This window comes from Choloepus didactylus, chromosome 6, assembly GCF_015220235.1.
Source record: "Choloepus didactylus isolate mChoDid1 chromosome 6, mChoDid1.pri, whole genome shotgun sequence".
NCBI lineage: Eukaryota > Metazoa > Chordata > Mammalia > Pilosa > Megalonychidae > Choloepus > Choloepus didactylus.
Window position 1 is genome coordinate 55,934,062 of NC_051312.1, and position 20,985 is coordinate 55,955,046.

Below are 20,985 nucleotides of genomic sequence, written 5' to 3' on the forward strand. Positions count from 1 at the left end.
AGACTATTGTTTACCCCAGGAAAATGTTCTTTTGATCCACTCTGGTGGGTGCAGACTTTTTGTGGGTGGGATCTTTTGATTGGATTGTTTCCATGGAGATGTGACCCACCCAATTGAGGGTTGGACCTTTTGTTTAGAATATTTTTATGGAGATGTGACCCCCACCCATTCAAGGTGGATCCTAATTAGTTTACTGCCCCCCTCTATGAGAAGATAAAAGGCAGGCAGAGACATTTTAAAGAGAGCAGACAAACACTTAGAGAGAAAATGCCCAGAGACATTTTGGAGATAGCCATTGAAACCAGACATTTGGAGATGCTAAGCTAAGAGATGAAGTCCAGAGTTTGCCCCAGAGAAGCTAAGTGAGAATCCTCAGATGCTTAAGGGAAAGCCACTGGAATCAGAAGCTGAAAGCAGTGCAACCCAGGAGCAAAGGACCAGCAGACATGAGCAACATGCCTTCTCACCTGACAGAGGTGTTCTGGACACCATCAGCCTTTTCCTCAGAAAAGGTGTCTACCAACTGATGCCTTAAATTGGACATTTTCATAGCCTTGGAACTATAAATTTGTGAACTAATCAGCCCCATTGTAAAAGCCAATCCATTTCTGGTATATTGCATTTCTGGCAGCTTTAGCAAAACAGAACAAAAAGCTACCATATCATGCTTACTTACAATCTACTATGGATTCTGCTAAACACACTGCATGAATCACTTCATATAATCATCATAATAAACCATGATAAAAGTAGTATTGGCATGTTCCTTATAATGAAAGAGCTTCAGAGAAATAACAGAACTTGCATGTATTCATCCAGCTGAGAAATGATGGAGATGAAATTGAAATGCACTGGAGAGAGAGAAGGGTTAGTTTAGCATATACTATATGCCAGACATGATTCTAGAAAATTTATGCATGTTACTTTAATTCAATCAACCCCTAAATTTTATGAGTAAGGAAATTTGTGGAAGTTAAAGAGCTTGCTCAAGTCCCCAGAACTAGTAAATAACCCACTAAGAATTTAAACCCAGGAATATCTTATTCTGAAATACATGCTAAGGTATAAATGCTTTAGGCAATCTCTGATTTGGTAGAACATTTTGTGGGGGAGGTGGTAATAGCCTCTGTGCCAGTTTGGATATATTGTGTCCCCCAAACTGCCATGTTTTTTGATGTAATCTTGTGGGAGCAGACACACTAGTATTGATTAGGTTGGAACCTATTAGTTCAGTGTTTCCATGTAGATGTGACTCAGTCAACTGTGGGCCAGACCTTTGACTGGATAATTTCCATAGAGGTGTTACTCAACCCATTCAGGGTATGTCTGAATGAAATCACTGGAGCCATATAAATGAGCTGGCATACAGAAGAAGCAGAGCAAGTGAGAGAGACATTTTGCAGAGCAGTTGCAGTTGAGAGAGGATGAAATGCCCCAAGAGCAACACTCTGGAGAATGCCATTTTGAAACACAACTTGGGAGCAAGCAGACACCAGCCATGTGCCTTCCGAGCTAACAGAGGTTTTCCAGATGCCTATGGCCATCCTCCAGTTAAGGTACCCTGTTGATAACTTACCTTGGACACTTTATGGCTTAAGACTGTAACTTTGTAACCAAATAAACCCCCTTTATAAAAGCTGATCCATTTCTGGTATTTTGCATAAGAGCAGCTTTAGCAAACTGGAACAGCCTCTTTGAATGAGCCATAAGGAAGTCACTGCAAGCACACTGAGATGAGGTCAAGGGTAAAGCAGCCATTCCTGCCTCCTTCCTTTTCCCAGCTACATATTCCTGTTAATGATATTTCCCACTCTTGGATATTATAAATTTGCCTTTTTGCACTTTCAAAAGTTGTAACTTCCTACTTTGTATTTTAGATGAAAATTTGCAAAACTTAATAGAACAAATATGAGTTCATGTCTTTACTCCTCACCAGGATAAATACAAGCTAGAAATTTACCAGCTCTGCGATATTCCTTTTAAGTTGACAAAAAAAAAAAAAAAAACCTACTCCGTAATTTTATTATAAGGATCTGAGAAAATAGTACGTGTAAGCACTTCTGTTCTGCCTGCCACCATTTGTGACCAGATTATAAAAAAAATCCAGATTAAATATTATAGGTCAAGCAGAAATGGAATTGTAATTAATGCCACTCAGGATGCTGGGTCAAATGTTGAGGGGAGAGACCAGCATATTGGTGCTCCAAATTGGTGTATTCTAGTATTTAATATATTGTGTCCAGAGCCAGATGCTAGACCTCATTACTGGTGAGCAGTTAGTGTTGGCACAGCATAGCAGAGAACCGACATTCATGCCCTTACAGGTAGGTGGGCAGGACAGATAATGATGAATCCATGACAGGAAACAATCACGAACCTACAAAAGTCAGTAATTATCAACAGAAAGCCTGTTCCCAGGAAGCAAGTATCCCAGCTGAAAGACAGGCTTCAGTTTCAGAAACAAAACTCCACATCCTAATTAAGATTGTTAAAAAGAAAGGCATGCTGTGAGGTCTTAGAGGGATCAGGTCCCAGATAATTTACCTAGATATAGACACAGGTCTAGAAACAAGAGAAAAAGTCCAGTCCCCAAATAGAATTCATAAGATAAGCTTTGGGTCTGAGTAATAAGGTGGAAATATAGTTTTCAAAATTGGTGTCAAAACCAGTGATTACAGGTCAGTGTCAGTCATAAGAACTGAAGAGTGTGAGATCAAGTGAATGCCACGTTGGAGAGAGAAAATGTGTATAACAGTTTGATTCTTTTTTTTTTTTAAATCTTCATTTTATTGAGATATATTCACATACCACACAGTCATACAAAACAAATCGTACATTCGATTGTTCACAGTACCATTACATAGTTGTACATTCATCACCTAAATCAATCCCTGACACCTTCATTAGCACACACACAAAAACAGCAAGAATAATAATTAAAGTGAAAAAGAGCAATTAACAGTTTGATTCTTAAACTTTGACATGCATCAGAATCACCTTTGGAGTTGATTAAAAATGCAGATGCTGTGGCCTTGCCCCTGAGAGTTTCCTAGTCAGTGGATGTAACATGTAGCTTAGGGATCTGCATAGCTTAATTTACTACATAGTCAGTTCTGATTCACCCCACAATCAAGTCATTGATGTGGGAGCTGATACCAGCACTGTAACTCCACTTTTTTTTTCTTTTCCATTCATTGATTATTTATTCTTTGCAAGGCTCAGATTTTATACGTATCATTTCAGTAAATCATCCCAGCCCCTCAAAAAGACTTGTTATCCCTGTCCTTTTTCTTCAATTCAGTTTTATTGAGATATATTCACAGATCTTACAGTCACCCAAAGTGTACAATCAATTGTTCATAGTACCATTGTATAGTTGTGCTTCATTACCAAAACCAATTTTTGAAAATTTTCATTAATCCAAAAAAAAATAATAAAATAAGAATAAAACTACAAGTAAAGAAGAAAACCCAAACCATACCCTCTTTCCCCCTATTATTCATTTAATTTTTTTTCCCATTTTCAACTCATCTGGCCATACACTGGATAAAAGGAGTAGGAGCCACAAGGTTTTCACAATCACACAGTCACACCATGTAAACTACACAGTTATGCAATCAACTTCGAGATTCCAGGCTACTGGGTTTCAGTTCAACAGTTTCAGATATTTCCTTCTAGCTATTCCAAAACACCAAAAACTCAAAAGGGATATCTACATAATGCGTAAGAATAACCTCCAAAATGACCTCTTGATCATATCTGAAGTCTCTCAGCCAATGAAATGTTATTTTGTTTCATTTCTCTTCTCCATTTTGGTCAAGAAGATTTTCCCAATGCCACAATGCTGGGTCCAGAATCATCTCTGGGCATCATGTCCCACATTTCCAGGGAGATTTACATCCTGTTCTAGTTTGCTAATGCTTCTGGAATGCAAAACACCAGAAATGGATCAGCTTTTGTAAAAGGGGGTTTATTTGGTTACACAGTTACAGTCTTAAGGCCATAAAGTGTCCATCAACAAAGTGTACCTTCACCTGAGGATGGCCAGTGGCATCCGGAAAACCTCTGTTAGCTGGGAAGGCATGTGGCTGGAATCTGCTCCAAGTTCTGGTTCCAAAATGACTTTCTCCCAGGATGTTCCTCTCTAGGCCGCAGCTCCTCTTCAAAATGTCAGTCTTGGTTACTCTTGGAGCATTTGTCTTCTCTTAGCTTCTCCAGAGCAAGAGTGTGATTTCAACAGCCATCTTCAAACTATCTCTCATCTGCAGCTACTCTCTCTCAGCTTCTTCAAAGTGTCCCTCTTGGCTGTAGCTCCTCTTCAAAATGTCACTCTCAGCTGCACTGAGTCCCTTCTGTTTGTCAGCTCATTTATATGGCTCCTGTGATTTACTTTATACCCACCCTGAATGGGTGGGGTAACACCTGCATGGAAATTATCCAGTCAGAGTCATGATCCACAGTTGGGTGGGGTGCATCTCCATGGAAACACTCAAAGAATTACAATCTAATCAACACTGACACATCTGCCCACATAAGATTGCATCAAAGAAAGTGGCATTTGAGGAACATAATACATTCAAACTGGTACACACCCCTAGGAGTCTTGTCCCATGTAGGAGTAGGGCAGTGAGTTTACCTGCCAAGTGGGCTTAGAGAGAGAGAGGCCATATCTGAGCAACAAAAGAGGTTCTCTGAGAGAGACTCTTAGGCATGATTAGAAATAGGCTTAGCCTCTTCTTTGCAGTAACAATCTTCATAAGGGCAAGCCTCAAGATCAAGGGCTCAGCCTTCTAAATTGGTAGTCCCCAATGCTTGTGAGAATATCACTAGTTACCCAAGTGGGGAAGTTTAATATTTCCACATTTCCCCAGTTCCTCTAGGGGACTTTGGAATTACATTTTTATTCTCTTCCCAAATTACTTTGAGATATATTGGGGTTTCAAACTAACCTGTACAAACCAACCAGATATCACTCCCTATTCAAAGTTCCATGTGCTTATGAAGTTTGAATAAACTGACAGTAAATGTTAAATTATTTTGTGTGCTTCAGAAAATATACATTTTGAACCATATAAACGTCCCTTTCTTTGGTCTCACACAGAAGTTGAAGTTTTAAAACATCGTCAATATTGTCCTTTACCCTTTAACCTGATTTGCCTTAGTCCTAACCAGATCTGTTTCATTCATATCTCCATTTGAAGTATGGACTACTTCTCAGCTTTTTTAACAGTTTCTGTATTGGATAATTACTGACATTCATAGCTGCTATACTCTAGCTCTGAGTCTCAAATGTCACTAAGATACCCTTCTCCAAAACTCTCTCTCCCGTCTTTTCCTATCAGCCTGTAGCAAAACACTCCCTTTAGTATTTCTTATAGTGCAGGTCTCTTCACAAACTCTCTAGTGTCTGTTTGTCTGAAAATATTTTAATCTCTCCCTCATTTTTGAAGGACATTTCGCCAAATACAGAATTCTTGGCTGGCAGATTTTCTCCTTCAGTGTCTTGAATATATCATACACTGCCTTCACACTTCCATGGTTTCTGAAGAGTGATCCATATATAATCTTATCAAGCTTCCCTTGTATGTGATAGATCACTTTTCTCTTGCTGCTCTCAGAATTTTCTCTTCGTCTTTGACACTGGACAGTTTGATCAGTAAGTGTCTTGGAGTAGGTCTGTTCAGATTTATTCTGTTTGGGGCATGCCGCATTTCTTGAATCTGTAATTTTATGTCTTTCATATGGGTTGGGAAATTTTCATTGATTATTTCTTCTATTATTCTTTCTGCCCATTTTTCCTTCTCTTCTCCTTCTGGGATACCCATAACATATATATTCATGAGCTCCATGTTGTCATTCAGTTCCCTAAGACCCTGCTCATATTTTTCCATTCTTTTCCCTGCCTGTCTTTTTGTGTGTATGATTTCAGATGTCCTGTTTTCTAATTCATGGATCCTTTCTTCTGCCTCTTCAGATCTACTGTTGTATTTTTCTCCATTATGTTTTTCATCTCTTCTATTATGCCTTTCATTCCCAAATTTTGTGTCATTTGTTTTTACAAGCTTACAAATTCTTCTTTATGGTCATCCAATGTCTTCTTTATACCCTTCAGCTCTTTTGCCACATTTTCCTTCAGTTCATTGATTTGATTTAGAAGATTTGTTGGACATCTTTAATTACTTGTTTCAATTCCTTAGTTGAAGTGTTAGTTTGCTCCTTTGACTGCTCCATATTTTCATGTTTTCTAGTATGCCTCATTACTTTTAACTGTGTAGGCATCTGATTTTCTTGATTTGTTTATTCTGGCTCTTTTTCACTCTTTTACCTAGGATTTTCTTGTTGTTTGGCTTTAATCTCTATCTGTTCTTTGACATTCAGTTTTACTTATTCTAGACCTCTAACATAGCTTCTACTTAGTTGATCACAATTTTTCAGCTCTTGTTTTTCTGGTTCTTTCCCTGCCTCTATGTAACTTTTTTGTGACGGGGTCTCCCCAGATATGATAGACATCAATCAAATTTTCCCAGGCTAGACAGGCTCAGGTCTCAGGAGCAGGGTGTATTCCATAGGAAGTTTCCCTGAGAATGAGACCCTGCAAGTTGTCATACCCTACCATGAAGCCTCTAGACTGTGCTTTTCCTATCCTGTCCATCAGGTGGCACTTGTCAGCCTGCAGCTCCTCACAGGTGTAAAGAGATGCAGTGCCTCTAATTGTCAGCAGCCTCTGTCCCTGCCAGGGGAGTGGCTGACTCAAGCTGTTCCTGTTTTCCAGCCCCTGGTTTCTGAGTTTTCTGAAGAAGGGCCACCAATTGAGCTGGGCCCACACCCCTTTTCTTGGGGAAGTTATGTCCTTCAGAGAGTTATCTCCCCTACTAGACACATTGCTTTGTCTCCTAGACCTATTTTAGTTCCACCCTTGCCTGGGTTCAGCTGCCAATTGAAAATATCTGAGGTTTTCTCTACTGGGCTACTTAAAATAGTTTTTAAAAAAAGAAAATAAAAGGGTAAAAAAAGAAAGAAATCCCTTTTCAGAGCCTTTTGCCAGCCCCCAAGTTTCACTAGTCAAGAGCTGGAGCTGGTACCCAGCTCTATGCACCCCCCTTCTTGGGGCACAGCCCCTTTCCAACACTCTGAGCTTGGCTGACTCCAAAAGCCTCAATCTTTATTCTTTTTTCTTTTATTTCATTTTATTTTCTTCTGTCAGCCCCAATTCCTCTATGACAGGATTAAAGCCACAATTTTAGCTTTGCCCAGCTGTTTTCCCTTGCTCCCACTAGTAACTATTTAAAGATACACCCTTTAGGAAACTGTCTCCTTCACCTGACTAGTTACTCTCAGACAACTTTAATTCCGCCCTTGTCCAGGGTTTGCTGAAACCTTGTTATTACAGCAGCTCTAATGGGCTATTGAAAAGTAAAAAAACAAAGAATCAAAGAGAAAGAAAAGAAAAGAAAATCCCTTTTCCGAGCCAGACCCCAGCTTCCCGGGTTTGCCAATCAAGAGCCAGAGTTGGTACCTGTTTCTATGTGCCCCTTTTTATTAGGCCCAGCCCTTTTCCAGTATTTTGAGCTCCTTCAACTTCAAAAGTCTCTATTTTCTGTTGTTGCTGTTGTTGTTAGCCCTGCCTCTTCTCTGCTGGCCAAAATCTTTCATGTTTGTGCTTGATTTATCTGTGCTTGAAGCTTTTATTCAGCAATCTGAATTTGTTAATTAATTCTGCAGTTGGAGCCTGGTTGAGGCCCCCTTCCTTGCTCCCAGCAGAGACGGTTTCTTTTTCTCTCGGGTAACAGCTCCCAGACAGTCTGTCATGCCTGTGGGGGGAGGGGGTGTCAGCCCCATAGCCAGAGAAACTTATAGTTCTTCACTGCAATCTATGCTGTTTCACCCATTCCAGACTGATGTACAATGTGTGTCCAGTCACAGAAGGCCCCTAAACAGTTGTTCCAGATAGTTCTTGGCTATTTACTAGCTGCCCTACAGGAGCAAAACTAAAATTCCACACCTCACCTTTCCGCCATCTTGCCCCACTCCCCAGCTCCACTTTTGCCTTCCATTTCTCATCCATGAGAGGAAGGGTATGAGAACCTTAGAAGATTCTTAGAAGATTCCAGAGAATCAAATACAGCATTAGTCCTTTCTTGGAATGAATGTTGATGGAGCATCATTCTGCTCAAGTGTCTGAAGTTTATTTTCTTTTCATTTTTATTTTTTGGTCAGTGTGTTTGTTGCATAGTGATTTTAGAAAAATAAAATAACAATTACCAAGTACTAAAGCAAAGGGCACAAAAGAGAAACACACTTACAGTAGCCTGGTGTTTTTCTGCTTTCTCAGATGTCTCTTTAAGCTGATTTTGAAGGGCCTCCTGGAGAGACTTCATTTCTTCTCTAGTTTAATTGAAAACCAACAACACAAAGAAATATAAAAATTCTGTTATTTCCTCTGTACATTAGAAAAGGCAATTTTTTAAAAAAAACCTACATTTAGGAAACAGGTAACTGGTATTGCAAAAAAACACAATTAAGCATACAGACTGTATCTAAGGATTCTGCTAATAAATGGCCTTGTCTTATATGCAAATACTAAAAGCAAGTTGCATTTAAAGGAAATCGCCTTACTATTGTGTCTTATAAGAATCCCACTGTGTGAATCACCTGTGAGCTGCATAATGTGTTAAATCAAATCCGCACAATAATTCAAGTTGAAAAACTAAGTGCACTGACAGCATGCCAGTATATGAACATGCCAGTTAGAAAAAGTTACTCGAGTCTTGCTGATTGAACAAAATTACTGTTCCTCTCTGATGCTTCAAATTGATTAATTCTAAGACACTGTGCTTTAGACATCATTTATGAGACCTGGAATTTTTTTGTAAAAACAAAGGGAAAAGAGAATTATTTCTAACTGTACAGCTGCCTCATTTATTGGGTACAAAATAAGGAAATATATTTGACACACATATAGACACACATGTAAACACACTGACACATACGCAAACACAGTATTAAGTTCAGTAATAGATATGGTCCTTGTCCCACTCAGTAAAAATAGAAATGTTTCCGCAAATACACATCACTCCAAAGAGTTTAGAATTTACTCATTTACAATTAATTTATATTACCTTTCTGTGTCTTGCTGCTGTCATCCAAGCCATCACTTCAAAAGGATCAGATATTAGATGAGAGTTAGTGTATGTGTGTGTAAGTGTGTCTGTGCATGTATGTGTTAATTCTGGCTAGAGGAACAAATTAGCAACAACAACAAAACAGAAAACTGTTCTAGTTTTACCAGCACTTGAACTGATTTAAAATTCTCAACATAATGACAAAAGACTAGTTCTGGAACCTTGGACAAGTGAGGCAAAACCTCTCAGACCCAGTTTCTTCATCTATACAATGGGCTTAAGGGCAAAATTCCTCATCGTTTTATGGTGAGGTTTAAATATATAATGTAAGCAAAATACTTAGCACAATGCTTGAAAAAGAATTGTTTATATATTGTTAGATTATTTCCACAACCACCAGTACTCATTCTTTGACCTCCATATCCTACACACGTGCAAGCAGCACTTTCAACCAGAGAGTTAATGCTGGTCCCAGATTTCTTACTTGAGAAATTCACAGCAGCTCCAGTCTCAGTTTCAAGAATGTGAGTGAATGTCTGTGTACTTGTTGGAATCAATTTGGCCTTTGTTTCGCAAGGTAAAATACAATGGGAACAAGTTATGGAGTAATTGCAATAATTTTGGTTCTTGAATGATCTATTGCTTGCTTGGGGGAAGCATATTATAACATGTTTTTGCTTAAAGTGGATTTTAAGTCTCAGCTTCCACTACTGCCTCGAAAGTGTTTTATTTATCAGACTTCTTCATATACAGACACAAAATCTGAACTTCCATATTACTTCAGATATTTTCTACAAAAAGCATTTCTGGAATAATATAATGTAACATACACTATATTACAATATAATGTAATAAATGTTATAGGAATGTCTACATATATTTTATGCTTACAGTGTGCTAGGCTCTCTTGCAGGCCTCATATCTACCTATGATATAATATTATGGATAGAAAACCAGATGGTTATATTGGTGGGGAGTTGTGATGAAACCCAGAAAGTCTGGGTTCTAGAGCCTGTCCTCTCAAATCCTACAGAGGCATCATACAACTTCTACTGGGAGAGAGAGGGAAAGAGAGAGAGAGAGAGAGGGAGGGAGAATGGAAGAATTAAAGCCTAAAGGGAAGGCAGGCAGACAAGAAGGTCAAAAAGAAGATGAAATCTACATAAAATATTATTTATACTCAAATCTTCAATAAACACAATAAAATACAATAAAACAATTATATTTCCTTAAGAAATGTTATAATAAAATGTTATAATAATTAGTTCTAAATTAGTTCTTATTTTTAATCCAAAGTTGTTTGCATTTAAAAATGCTTAGTTTTTTGTTTGTTTGTTTTTGTTTTTGCTTTTTACAAAAATATCCCCTATGTTAACACCTACATCATCTATAGGCAATGTGGGAACAAAAACTATATATAAAATCTGTAACAGGAACTGCAGAAAGTATTCTGTGCATTTCACACCAAGAAAAGCAAGCAGGATGAATGGTAAAGTAGGCCTTTTGTCTTCAGCATCTCTCCATCTCTGTTTTCACCTTTCAGACCTATTTCTACATATTCTCAATTTTCTCATGTGTTAGGCAGCTCCAAACCTATAGTGTCGGACTGTGGACAAATTTACGCTCCCGGGTCTTCCCCAGGTGTCCTGAAATGCTATAGGACAACACCTCTCCACCAACTGGGCTTTGCCTAAACTATGTCTAGCTACTCTAGGAAACTATTTGGTACTGAACTCAAGTTATTCTTAAGACTTGGTTCCCCCAGTGGCACCTACAATAGGTTTTCCAAATACTGAGTACATTTTAGCATAGAAATTTAGGAATAGTTTGCACCTCTCCCATTCTGAACTACAAGATAAAAATACACTCACCCAAGTCACTCTTCAGGATGAAATTTCTTTCAAGTGGGCACGAGCTTTTATTTTAGTAACATCACAGATGAAGAACTTGCGATTTTTCCAAGCAGTCTTTAAGAAAATCCTTTACTACACTGAGTCCAAAATTGCCTTTATGGAACCTCCACCCAGCAACCACCACAGAGGAAAAAAAAACATTTTACTCTTTCCCTCTGCCCCGATGAAGTCAGTGTTTCAGACATTTCAGAGAACTATCCAATCCCAGAGAATGTCCTTTGTAGGGTTATAGACCCTTATTCCTCACATGGTCTTTTCATCTTACTGGAGACTCTTCTATTTATATTATCCAGGCTGTCTAGTATTTCTGAAAATGTAACATTCAAGAGCCAACACAAGAGTCCTCCCCTCTGCCATCCTCGGGAGAAAAGATGCTCTCTGCTTTTCTCTCTACATGATTGCATATGGCCACATGTATCCCCTGAGTCTACTTACAGTTCTAGTTCCAGATACACAGAAAGACTGATTAGCTGCCTCTTTCTTAGTTACAATTCCAAGAGGGAAATTCCAATTGACTCAGTTTTGTTTGAGTGACCAGCTCTGAAACAATTAACTGTCGTGATACATAAATGAATAGTAACTCACCTATGTAACTCACAGTTACGGTAGTTGCATGTTGTTAATTTTGCCATTGCAACCTGGGTCTGTTAGAAAAACTCACTAGTGTCAAACTCAAATTTTTGTACATCTAATTGTCTTAAAGATAGCTGAAATAAGCAACTTTTAGCCTTTTAGAGTGAACTTATTTGCATACCTCACAGAATTTTGCCCAGCTTCATGCAGTGTCTGTTCTTAGTTGATTAGATAAGACCCTGGACTTACAAGGTTCCCAGCCACTTCGGCACCTCGGAGCATCCTGGTCCAGAGGATCCCTGCAGTGCTGACTCTGTGACACCTGGTCACAAGGACTGCTCCCCACCTTCCTTTCTCCTTTCCTGAGAGTGTCGGGATTTCCTCTTACCTCCTTCCCCTCTGGCGGCTCCCTCTTGCACCCGGCTGGCCTTTGGAAGGTTTCCCCTCTGTGAGGAACTTCCCCTTCCATGCAAACCTCCTGAAGCAGCTGCATGTGTGTTATGGCCATCTAGTTCTCAAATCTTTTTCTTGGTCAACTTGGAAATCCTCAAATTCAAACTCACTATAAGTGGCCATGGTTTATTGGTGAGGTTAGCACAATATTGTGAATGTAATTAATGCTACTGAATTGCACACTTGAAATTGCTTAAAATGGGAAACTTAAGTTGTATATATGGAACTACACTAAAAAGTTACCAACAATAACAAAAATAAGCATGGCTTCTAGGTCACGCTCTTTCAGGTAAAGGCCAGAAGCCAAACATCCCAGTGGACAAGTGGATAACCAAGAGCTGGGCACATAACCAAATGACATCTACAGCACAATACATTCTTTCTACCTCAGGCAATCCTTCCAAATTTGCAAACAATTCATATTTTTGATATCTTGAAACGATGTTTTCCCTCTTTTATTGTTTACTAATATCTCTATATTTGGAAATGAGATTCTCAGTCTCCTTCACAGTCAAATAACTGTGATATTAAAATTCATCTTTCTAGTAAACAACTAAAAGCTAATATACTAAATGTCATCTATTTTGAAGAATTCTTTATTGTTACAATTTATTGAGTTTTCCATTCTGACATTAATTCTGTACATAAAATGTTATGCATTTTTAAAAAAAATTGTAACTGGAGAAATAGAAATCACAATTCCAAAATAACTGTTCCACCTGGTTCTTGCAATGAGAGACTCGATCCAACATCTAGATAATTTATACATTACACTAAATGTATAGATGATGATTTGAAATTCCTCATAAACCTAACCATGTTTTTCTTGGTTTGTCTGAGTGTTTTGTGTGTCATATAAAATAGCCATACAGAATTGAAGAAAATATCAGCAAACTAAAGAAATAGCCTTTCCCTTATTCACATCATGCATCATCTCTCCTTATCTGTGTCCTTCATGGGATGCATCAAGGCTGCCTAAGGCTCTTCCCTTTTCTTCTGTGTTCCTCACTGTGCCAACTCCCTGTTCCCATCACTAAGCCCTCTTTCCCCACCCTGGTCCACATCTCCTTCCTTTCTATTCTGCACAGTATTGGTAGAATAATTTCCCTAGAATGCTCCTTAATTATATCATTCTCCTACAGAGCTAACCAAAATGGGTTCTCTATTGCCTGTCACTCAAGTCCAACCTGGGTCAACCTTTAAGCGTTTTACCTCAGGTATCACTCTATGGATCCAATTTATTTTCTGATCTTCCCTGACTCACCATGTCCTCTTCAGCCCTGCAGCCCTCTCATATGTGCTGCATGTGCAGCATGCAGAGGCCATTTCTACTTTATAGTTTCTTTATTCCCCTTTCCCATCCTGGAGAGAAACTCATTGTTTTCCATGTTAGTTGGTGTCCTCTGACTAATTATTTCTATTCAAAATCATTTTTATAATCCTCTATCACTAGTTCAGTGAACCACAAATATTTGCTTAACATTAAACATTTTAAGGTATTTTAAGATGTGGCTTATTTCAAACTTAAAAAAAAAACCTTTTAAATGATGCACTTTTGAAAGCATGCACTTATACCAATATTTTCTTCAAGCTCTTTTTGATACTGGATTTTGAGAAAATTTCATTTTCAATAAATAGTAATCTTTCATTGTAAATCACAAAATAGTCAGTAAAAGATGCTAGGTTTGACATTAACAGAGGCCATTGACTTAATCCAAAGACATGTCAATGTGAAGTTTCTAAGAGGCCAAGTCAGTGAAGAAGATATAGAATGGTGAGAAGGGACTTGGAGTTTACTCCACTTGACCTGGCATCTGTGTATACACCTTTTAATGGCCTTTTGCTTTTTGATCAGTGTGCTAACACTGAATGTGGATATTGAGTAGGCTAGCAGGATTCACAATCAAATTGCAGTTAGTATGATTCTCAGTAATTCATTTAGGGATTTTGATAAACAATTTCCTAACCATAAAACGCAGATAATAATAACCTACTGCAAAAGGTAGTTGTGGAAGTGTAGCATCATCAACATGGTGACATAAATAGCTATTGAAAACTCCTCTCCAGAGATTAAACCAAAAAAGGACAATTCTGAATTGTTTGAAACTCTGGAGGAGGATATGAACTGGAGAAGGAACCTGCAGATGCTGAACTGAAGAAAGAGCAGAAATATTAGGCAGGAATTTTCTGTCCCAGACCAGCTGGTCCTCTCTCCTCCCCATCACTCAGGCTCACCATGGGGAAGGCACAGAATAAGCAGATGGGACCCCTCTCACCAGGGACACAGATTTTAAAATCTCTCATTGTAGTGAGACATACGCCCACTGTTTGAAGACCTGGGGGACAGGAGAGGACATTTCAAGGCCCTGGTCAGTGAGGGACAAAGAGACTGAGAAAATGAGGACAGGGACTGCATTTCCAGCCATGGATCAGAAAACCCTTCTCCCCACCCTTGAGGGAAGCTGCAGCTCGCAACCGTTTCCTTGCCTTGGGGACAGCTGAGGTAATGGATCAGTGAGGGAGTACTTTGCCACAGGTGTAGCCCTACATCAAGCCAGATTTTGGTCAGTAAAGTGAGGGTATAGGAATCCTGCAGTTTCAGCTCGCCTGTGTAGATGCAGCCTGTGCTCAGAGGCAAAGCAGTCTCTGAGGATGATGATAAAGTAATTGAACAGTGCCTTCTGCTGGACAGTCCAGAAAGTGAAAGGGGATAGAAACTCTTTTAAAAAGATGCTTCAGACGTTTTATTAGGACCACAGGAGCTGGTCTACCTGCCCTGCACAGAAACACAACTCAGTTTTGGCCAAGAAGTATGGACAACCCAACTGTCAAAGTAGGGCTCTAAAACAAACCCAGGTCTTGCTGACCAGCAGAAAAAATAGCACCACTGGAAGCCAGAAGGTCTGTATTTACCACAGATAGTGAACTTGCTGGGGTGCCCAGTGCCTTAGTCCCATCCCTGTAGCAGGCCTGATTTGGGTGGAAGAAGGAGGGGCAGAGCCAATCTGAAAACTTGCCAGCAAGAGAAACAAAGAAATATAGAGATCAAAGAAAACCAACAAGAAAACCCAAGGCAAAAGAGAGAAAACAACCTCCAGAATAAACTAATCAAGAAAATCAGATGCCTAGATGGCAAAAAATCATGAGCCACACCAGGAAACACAAAGATATATGTCACAAAGGAAAAAAAAACTAACACATCAACTGACATTCAAGAGTTGAAACAATTACTTAAAGATATTCAAACAAATCTTCTAAATCAAATCAATGACTTGTAAGAAATTGTGAAAAAAGAGATGAAAGATATAAAGAAGACACTGGATGACCGTAAAGAAGAATTTGTAAGCTTGAAAAAACAAAAGGAAGAACTTATGAGAATGAAAGGCACAATAGAAGAGACAAAAAACACAACAGAGACATAAAACAGCAGACTTGGAGAGGCAGAAGACAGGATTACTGAACTAGAGGACAGAACATCTGAAATCCTGCACACAAAAGAACAGATAGGGAAAAGAATGGAAAAATAGAAGCAGGGTCTCAGAGAACTGAATGACAACATGAAGTGCATGAATATATGTGTAATAGGTGTCCCAGAAGGAGAAGAGAAGGGAAAGGGGGCAGAAAGTAAAATAGAGGAAATAATCAATGAAAATTTCCCAACTCTTATGAAAGACATAAAATTACAAGTCCAAGAAATGCAGTGTACTCTAACCAGAATTGATCCAAATAGACCTACTCCAAGACACTTACTAATTAGAATGTCAAATGTCAAAGACACAGAGAAAATTCTGAAAGCAGGAAGAGAAAAGCAATCCATCACACACAAGGGAAGCTCAATAAGACTAAGTGCATATTTCTCAGTAGAAACCATGGAGGTGAGAAGGCAGTGGTATGATATATTCAAGATACTGAAAGAGAAAAACTGCCAACCATAAATTCTATATTCATCAAAACAGTCCTTCAAACATGAGAGAGAGATTAAAATATTTACAGATAAACTGACACTGAGAGAGTTCGTGAATAGGAGAACTCCTCTATAAGAAATACTAAAGGGAGTGCTACAGACAGATTGGAAAAGACAGGAGAGAAAGGTTTGGAGAACAGGGTAGAAATGAAGATATGAGGAGATAGAAAGAGTGTTAAGATTGGGCATTTGATGCTGAAGGAGTACTGAATGTTCAACAAGATTGACTATGACCCAGAAATGCATAGTACAATATTGGGTGATGGTAGCACAGTATTACAAGCACACTAAACAAAGATGACTGTGAGTATGGTTGAAAGAGGAAGGTTAGGGGCATGTAGGACACCAGAAAGAAAGATAGAAGATAAAAACTGGGACTGTATAACTTAGTGAAACCTAGAGTGGCAATGACAATGATTAAATGTACAAATATAAGAATGTTTTTACATGATGGAGAACAAATGGATGTCAACTTTGCAAGGTGTTATAAATGAGACGGTACTGGGGAAAAAATACAATCAATCCAAACTAGAGTCTACAGTTGACAGTAACATTGCAATATGCTTCCATGAATTCTAACAAAGGCAATATACCAAAGCCAAATGTCTATAAGAAGGGGATATAAGGGAGAGTTTGTGATCCTTGGTGTTCTTGTCTGACTTTTTTATTGTGTTTTATTTTATGTTTTCTTTTGCTGCTTTTTAGTTGTCATTTTTTTCTTTCTTTTTCTTTTTTCACCTTTTCCTCTTTCTTTGTGGAAGAAATGGATAGTGCTATAATCACATGCATAACCATGTGATTATACAAGGAACCATTGATTGTTTACTTAGTATAGAATGTATGGTGTGTGAATAAAATCCTCTCAAAAACAGAGGGATACAAGTGCTGAAGAAAATGTGGAGAAAGGGATTTACCTAATCACCATTAGTGAGGAAGTAGAATGGTGCAGTCTATCTGGAGAGCAGTGTGCTGGTTCCACAGGAAGCTAAGTATAAGGTTGCCATGTCATCCTACAAACCTGTTATTGGATATATACTTGGAAGTGAAAAGAGGGAAATAACATTTGCACAGTGGGGTTTATGGTGGCACTAGTCACAATTTGCAGTGGATGGAGGTGGCCTAAGTGTATATCGACTGATGAATGGAACGGCGAAGTGTGGTGTATACATACAATGGAATATTGAGCTGCTACAAGAAGGAGTAATATTGTGAGGTGAATGTGAGTGGACATTGGGGACAGTATGTTGAGTTAAATAAACCAGAAATGGAAGAAAAACATTATAATGCCTTACTAATATGGACTAACTATAATGTGCAAACTCTGAGAATTGAATCTGAGAGTATAGGTTATCAAGGAAAGGCTTATTATTATAAAGGTTCATAGACTGTAAACTCTTACAGCAGTTACATTGATTCCTGAGTTGCAATGGCTATTTCTAAATTCTGAGATGCTGAGCTCTTTGGGTATAACTTGGTTGGTCCCTGGAACTTCCGGTATCTGTGTGACATGACACCTGAGACTTAGAGCCTGAATTTGGTAGCTATGAATGTCAGCATTACCCCATACAGCAAATGTTAAAGGGTCTGAAAAAAAGAGATCAGACTTTAATTAGAGATATGTACAAAATGGACTTGGTTAGGGCTAAGGAAAATCAGACTAAAGGGTAAAGAACAATAGTGACAGTGTTTTAAAACTTCAACTTCAGTGTGAGACCAAAGAGATGTTTATTAGATGCAAAATATATATTTTTTGTAACACACTAAATAATTTAACTTGTATGGTCAGTTTATTCAAACACCATAATTACATGGTACTTTAAATAGGGAGTGAAATCTGGTTGGTTTGTACAGGTTAGTGTGAAGCTTCAATACTTCCCAGAGTAATCTGGGCAGAGAATAAAAATGTATTTGCAAAGCCCCCTTAAGGGACTGGGGGAAAATGTGGAAATATTAAACTTCCCAAGCTTGGGAATTCCTGATATTCTTGCAAGCACTGGGGACTACCAGTTTAGTATGCCGAGCCCTCAATCTTGGGACTTACCCTTATGAAGTCTGTTACTACTAAGGGAAGGCTAAGCCTACTTAAAACTTTGCCTAAGATTCACCCCCAGAAAACCTCTTTTGTTGCTCAGATGTGGCCTGTCTCTCTCTGTGCCCATTCGGCAGATAAACTCACTGCCCTCCCCACTATGTGGGACATGACTCCCAGCGATATAAGTCTCCCTGGCAACTTGGGACATGACTCTCAGGAATGAACTTGGCCCTGGAATTGTGGGATTGAGAAAGCCTTCATGAGCCAAAAGGGGAAAGAGAAATGAAACAAATTAGAGTCTCAGTGGCTGAGAGATTTCAAATAGAGTAGAGGGGTTATTCTAGAGATTATTCTTATGCATTATAAAGATATCTTTTTTTAGTTTTTAGTGTATTGTAATAGCTAGAAGGAAATACCTGAAACTTGAACTGCAGCCCGGTAGTAGCCTTTATTCTTGAACACAATTGTATAACTATATAGATTACACTGTGGAACTGTGTGATTGTGAAAAACTTGTGGCTCCCACTCCCTTTATCCAGTGCATGGACAGATGAGTAGAAAAAATGAAGACAAAAAATAAATGAATTATAGGGAGTGATGGGATGTTTTGGGTGCTCTTTTTTACTTTAATTTTTATTCTTATCCTTTTTTGTGTGTTAATGAAAATGTTCAAAAGTTGATTGTGGTGATGAATGCACAACTATAAAATGTTATTGTGAACAACCGACTGTACACTGTGGGTGACTGTATGGTTTGTGAATATATCTCAATAAAATTGATTTTTTTAAAGAAGTAGTTGTGAGTTTAAGCAAGACTATATATATAGCATCCAGCAAAGCCCTTAATAAAATGCTAGCTTGTTTTTCTCCTTCTGTCTTAAATTATCTTCGCAAATTTATTTTTCTTTGAGAAGCAATTAAAAAATCCTGGTAATACTTAGAAATCTGATAATATTCTTCTTTCAGAAATACGTAAGCACTAATATTATTGTACAAATTCTACATTTGTTAGTGAGATTACCCCATTCTTACATTCACCTGCACCCTCATCATTATCATCATGATCAAGTTTTTATATTGTTTAAAATGGTCCACCAAAGTCAATCTTATTGGATGTCTCTATTGACAGGCAGACTTATCAGGGAAAAGTAGAGGAAAGTACTCTATAGATCCTTAACACTCAAACTGTCATCTGCAGACAAGGAGCATCACCAGGGAGCTTATTAGAAAGGCAGAATCTCCAAGCCCCACCCCAGATCTACTGTATAAGAATCTGTAGTTTAACAAGATCCCCAGGTGAATCATATGTACATTTAAATGTGGGAACCCCTGCTTTAGATAGCTATGGAGTTAAACTACATTCAGAAACTTCGGTAGAATCTGTTCATTCTATATGTATGAACTTAGTTATCTTCTTACTTTTCAGCTGTTGAGTGAAGGATAGAAAGCATCATCTAACACTTTATGAGAGACTAAAACAATCCGGACATTTCTCTCTGCTTACATGGGTGAAGTACATTTCACAGAATAAATGGGAAAAATGAAATTTCACAGAAAACACTATAGCAAAAAGAATTATAAAAAAGGAAGCAGAGTCTTACCTTTGTTTTTGTCCTAATTCCAGAAGTTTCTGAACATCAGTTTTGGCAGACTGCTCATCGTTTTTCAAAGACTGATAGGAAAAATGGGAAAAGGAGGTCATACTGAGGTGATAAACTGAGGCTCCATTCAGCTTTGACTCTATAGCAGATAACATGCCAGCATGTATGCCCTGGAACAAGAATGTACAAAAGAGGCCACACTAGTCCTGGTGGCTCTAAGGACATACACAGAAATTTATTACACTGGCTAGTGCATGTGCTACCCAGGAGGTCAAAAGGAATGAGCTGAGCCTCAGACTTTTAGAAGTTCGAGGAGAAACTGCTCTCCAAATATCTAGCTCTCTTTATAGGTGAATATAAAATATATGGTCTGCTCTTTGTGTGAAGTTTTAATGTGTTTGCTGCAGGCATGTTAAATCAGCTCTGGCTTAGTTTCCAAAAATACAAGGGGACATAAAAGGTCCCCAGCAAAAGTCAGGAAATAACAAAATTCAAGATCAAAGCAATCAAAACACATGCACCTGTTGGTCTTATCCATTTGTTATTTGTAAACAATGCATTAGGACTCATAGAAAAAATTAGGGCCATGTAAAAATTTAACTGCTCTGTACAGGTCAAATATTAAAGGAAAATATAACATGTATAATCATTAATATTTATTTAATCTGGCAATTCAACATCCACAGATCATAAATTAAACAAAAAACAAAACAATAAAAAGCCATAGAGAATTTTCTTAAAAGAGAAACTGTTCCATTAAGCCTTCCCTAAGAACTTTTGTATTTAAACTCAGTAAACTACTTAACTGGTAATGTAACCTGTCTTTCTTGAATAAAATGTTGAAACTGAGAGTCAATAAAATTGCTTGCAGGAAGAGAAGTTGCCATAAGTAGGGAACTGACAATAGGAAGAAGGACAAACTCTTTGTTTACTTAGCAATATTTAACAAACATCACAAATTATACAAAGACCTGTATAAAGGCATGAAACCTACCATCACAAATTTTTCGGTCTGTTAAAAACAGACCATTTGAATAAAATATGCTAAGTAGGGATATAATGGGATGAACTGGATGAGAAGAATCTCCCTACACTGACTGACTGATGAGTCAGAGGTTATCATTAGAAAGTAGCCAGTACAAGGTGTTCTGACTGTATGAAAGAGTAATGCCACATAAAGTACAAAGAATGCAACAAGAGGGATTATATTAGGGAAAGAGTCACCAACTAGGGGAGTACATCATGGTCATGAAACCTTGGGCAGGCCACAAAATCTGTCCTTAGGCTTCCTTTTCCAAAAAACATTGATGAGAATTCTGAAGGGCCTA

The 20,985-nt window shown here is 38.3% G+C and overlaps 1 protein-coding gene across 4 annotated transcripts in view; it reads right to left on the bottom strand.

The window, feature by feature from the left end:
- Nucleotides 1-20,985, bottom strand: part of LUZP2 (leucine zipper protein 2) — a 654,481-nt gene that overhangs the window by 357,691 nt on the left and 275,805 nt on the right. For all 4 annotated transcript variants that reach the window (XM_037839189.1, XM_037839191.1, XM_037839190.1 and 1 more), the window contains exons 3-4: nt 19,658-19,728; nt 8,304-8,385 (exon numbers count right to left, since the gene is read on the bottom strand). In XM_037839189.1, coding sequence (XP_037695117.1) covers nt 8,304-8,385; nt 19,658-19,728 — 153 coding nt within the window. The remainder of the gene's footprint in view (nt 1-8,303; nt 8,386-19,657; nt 19,729-20,985) is intronic.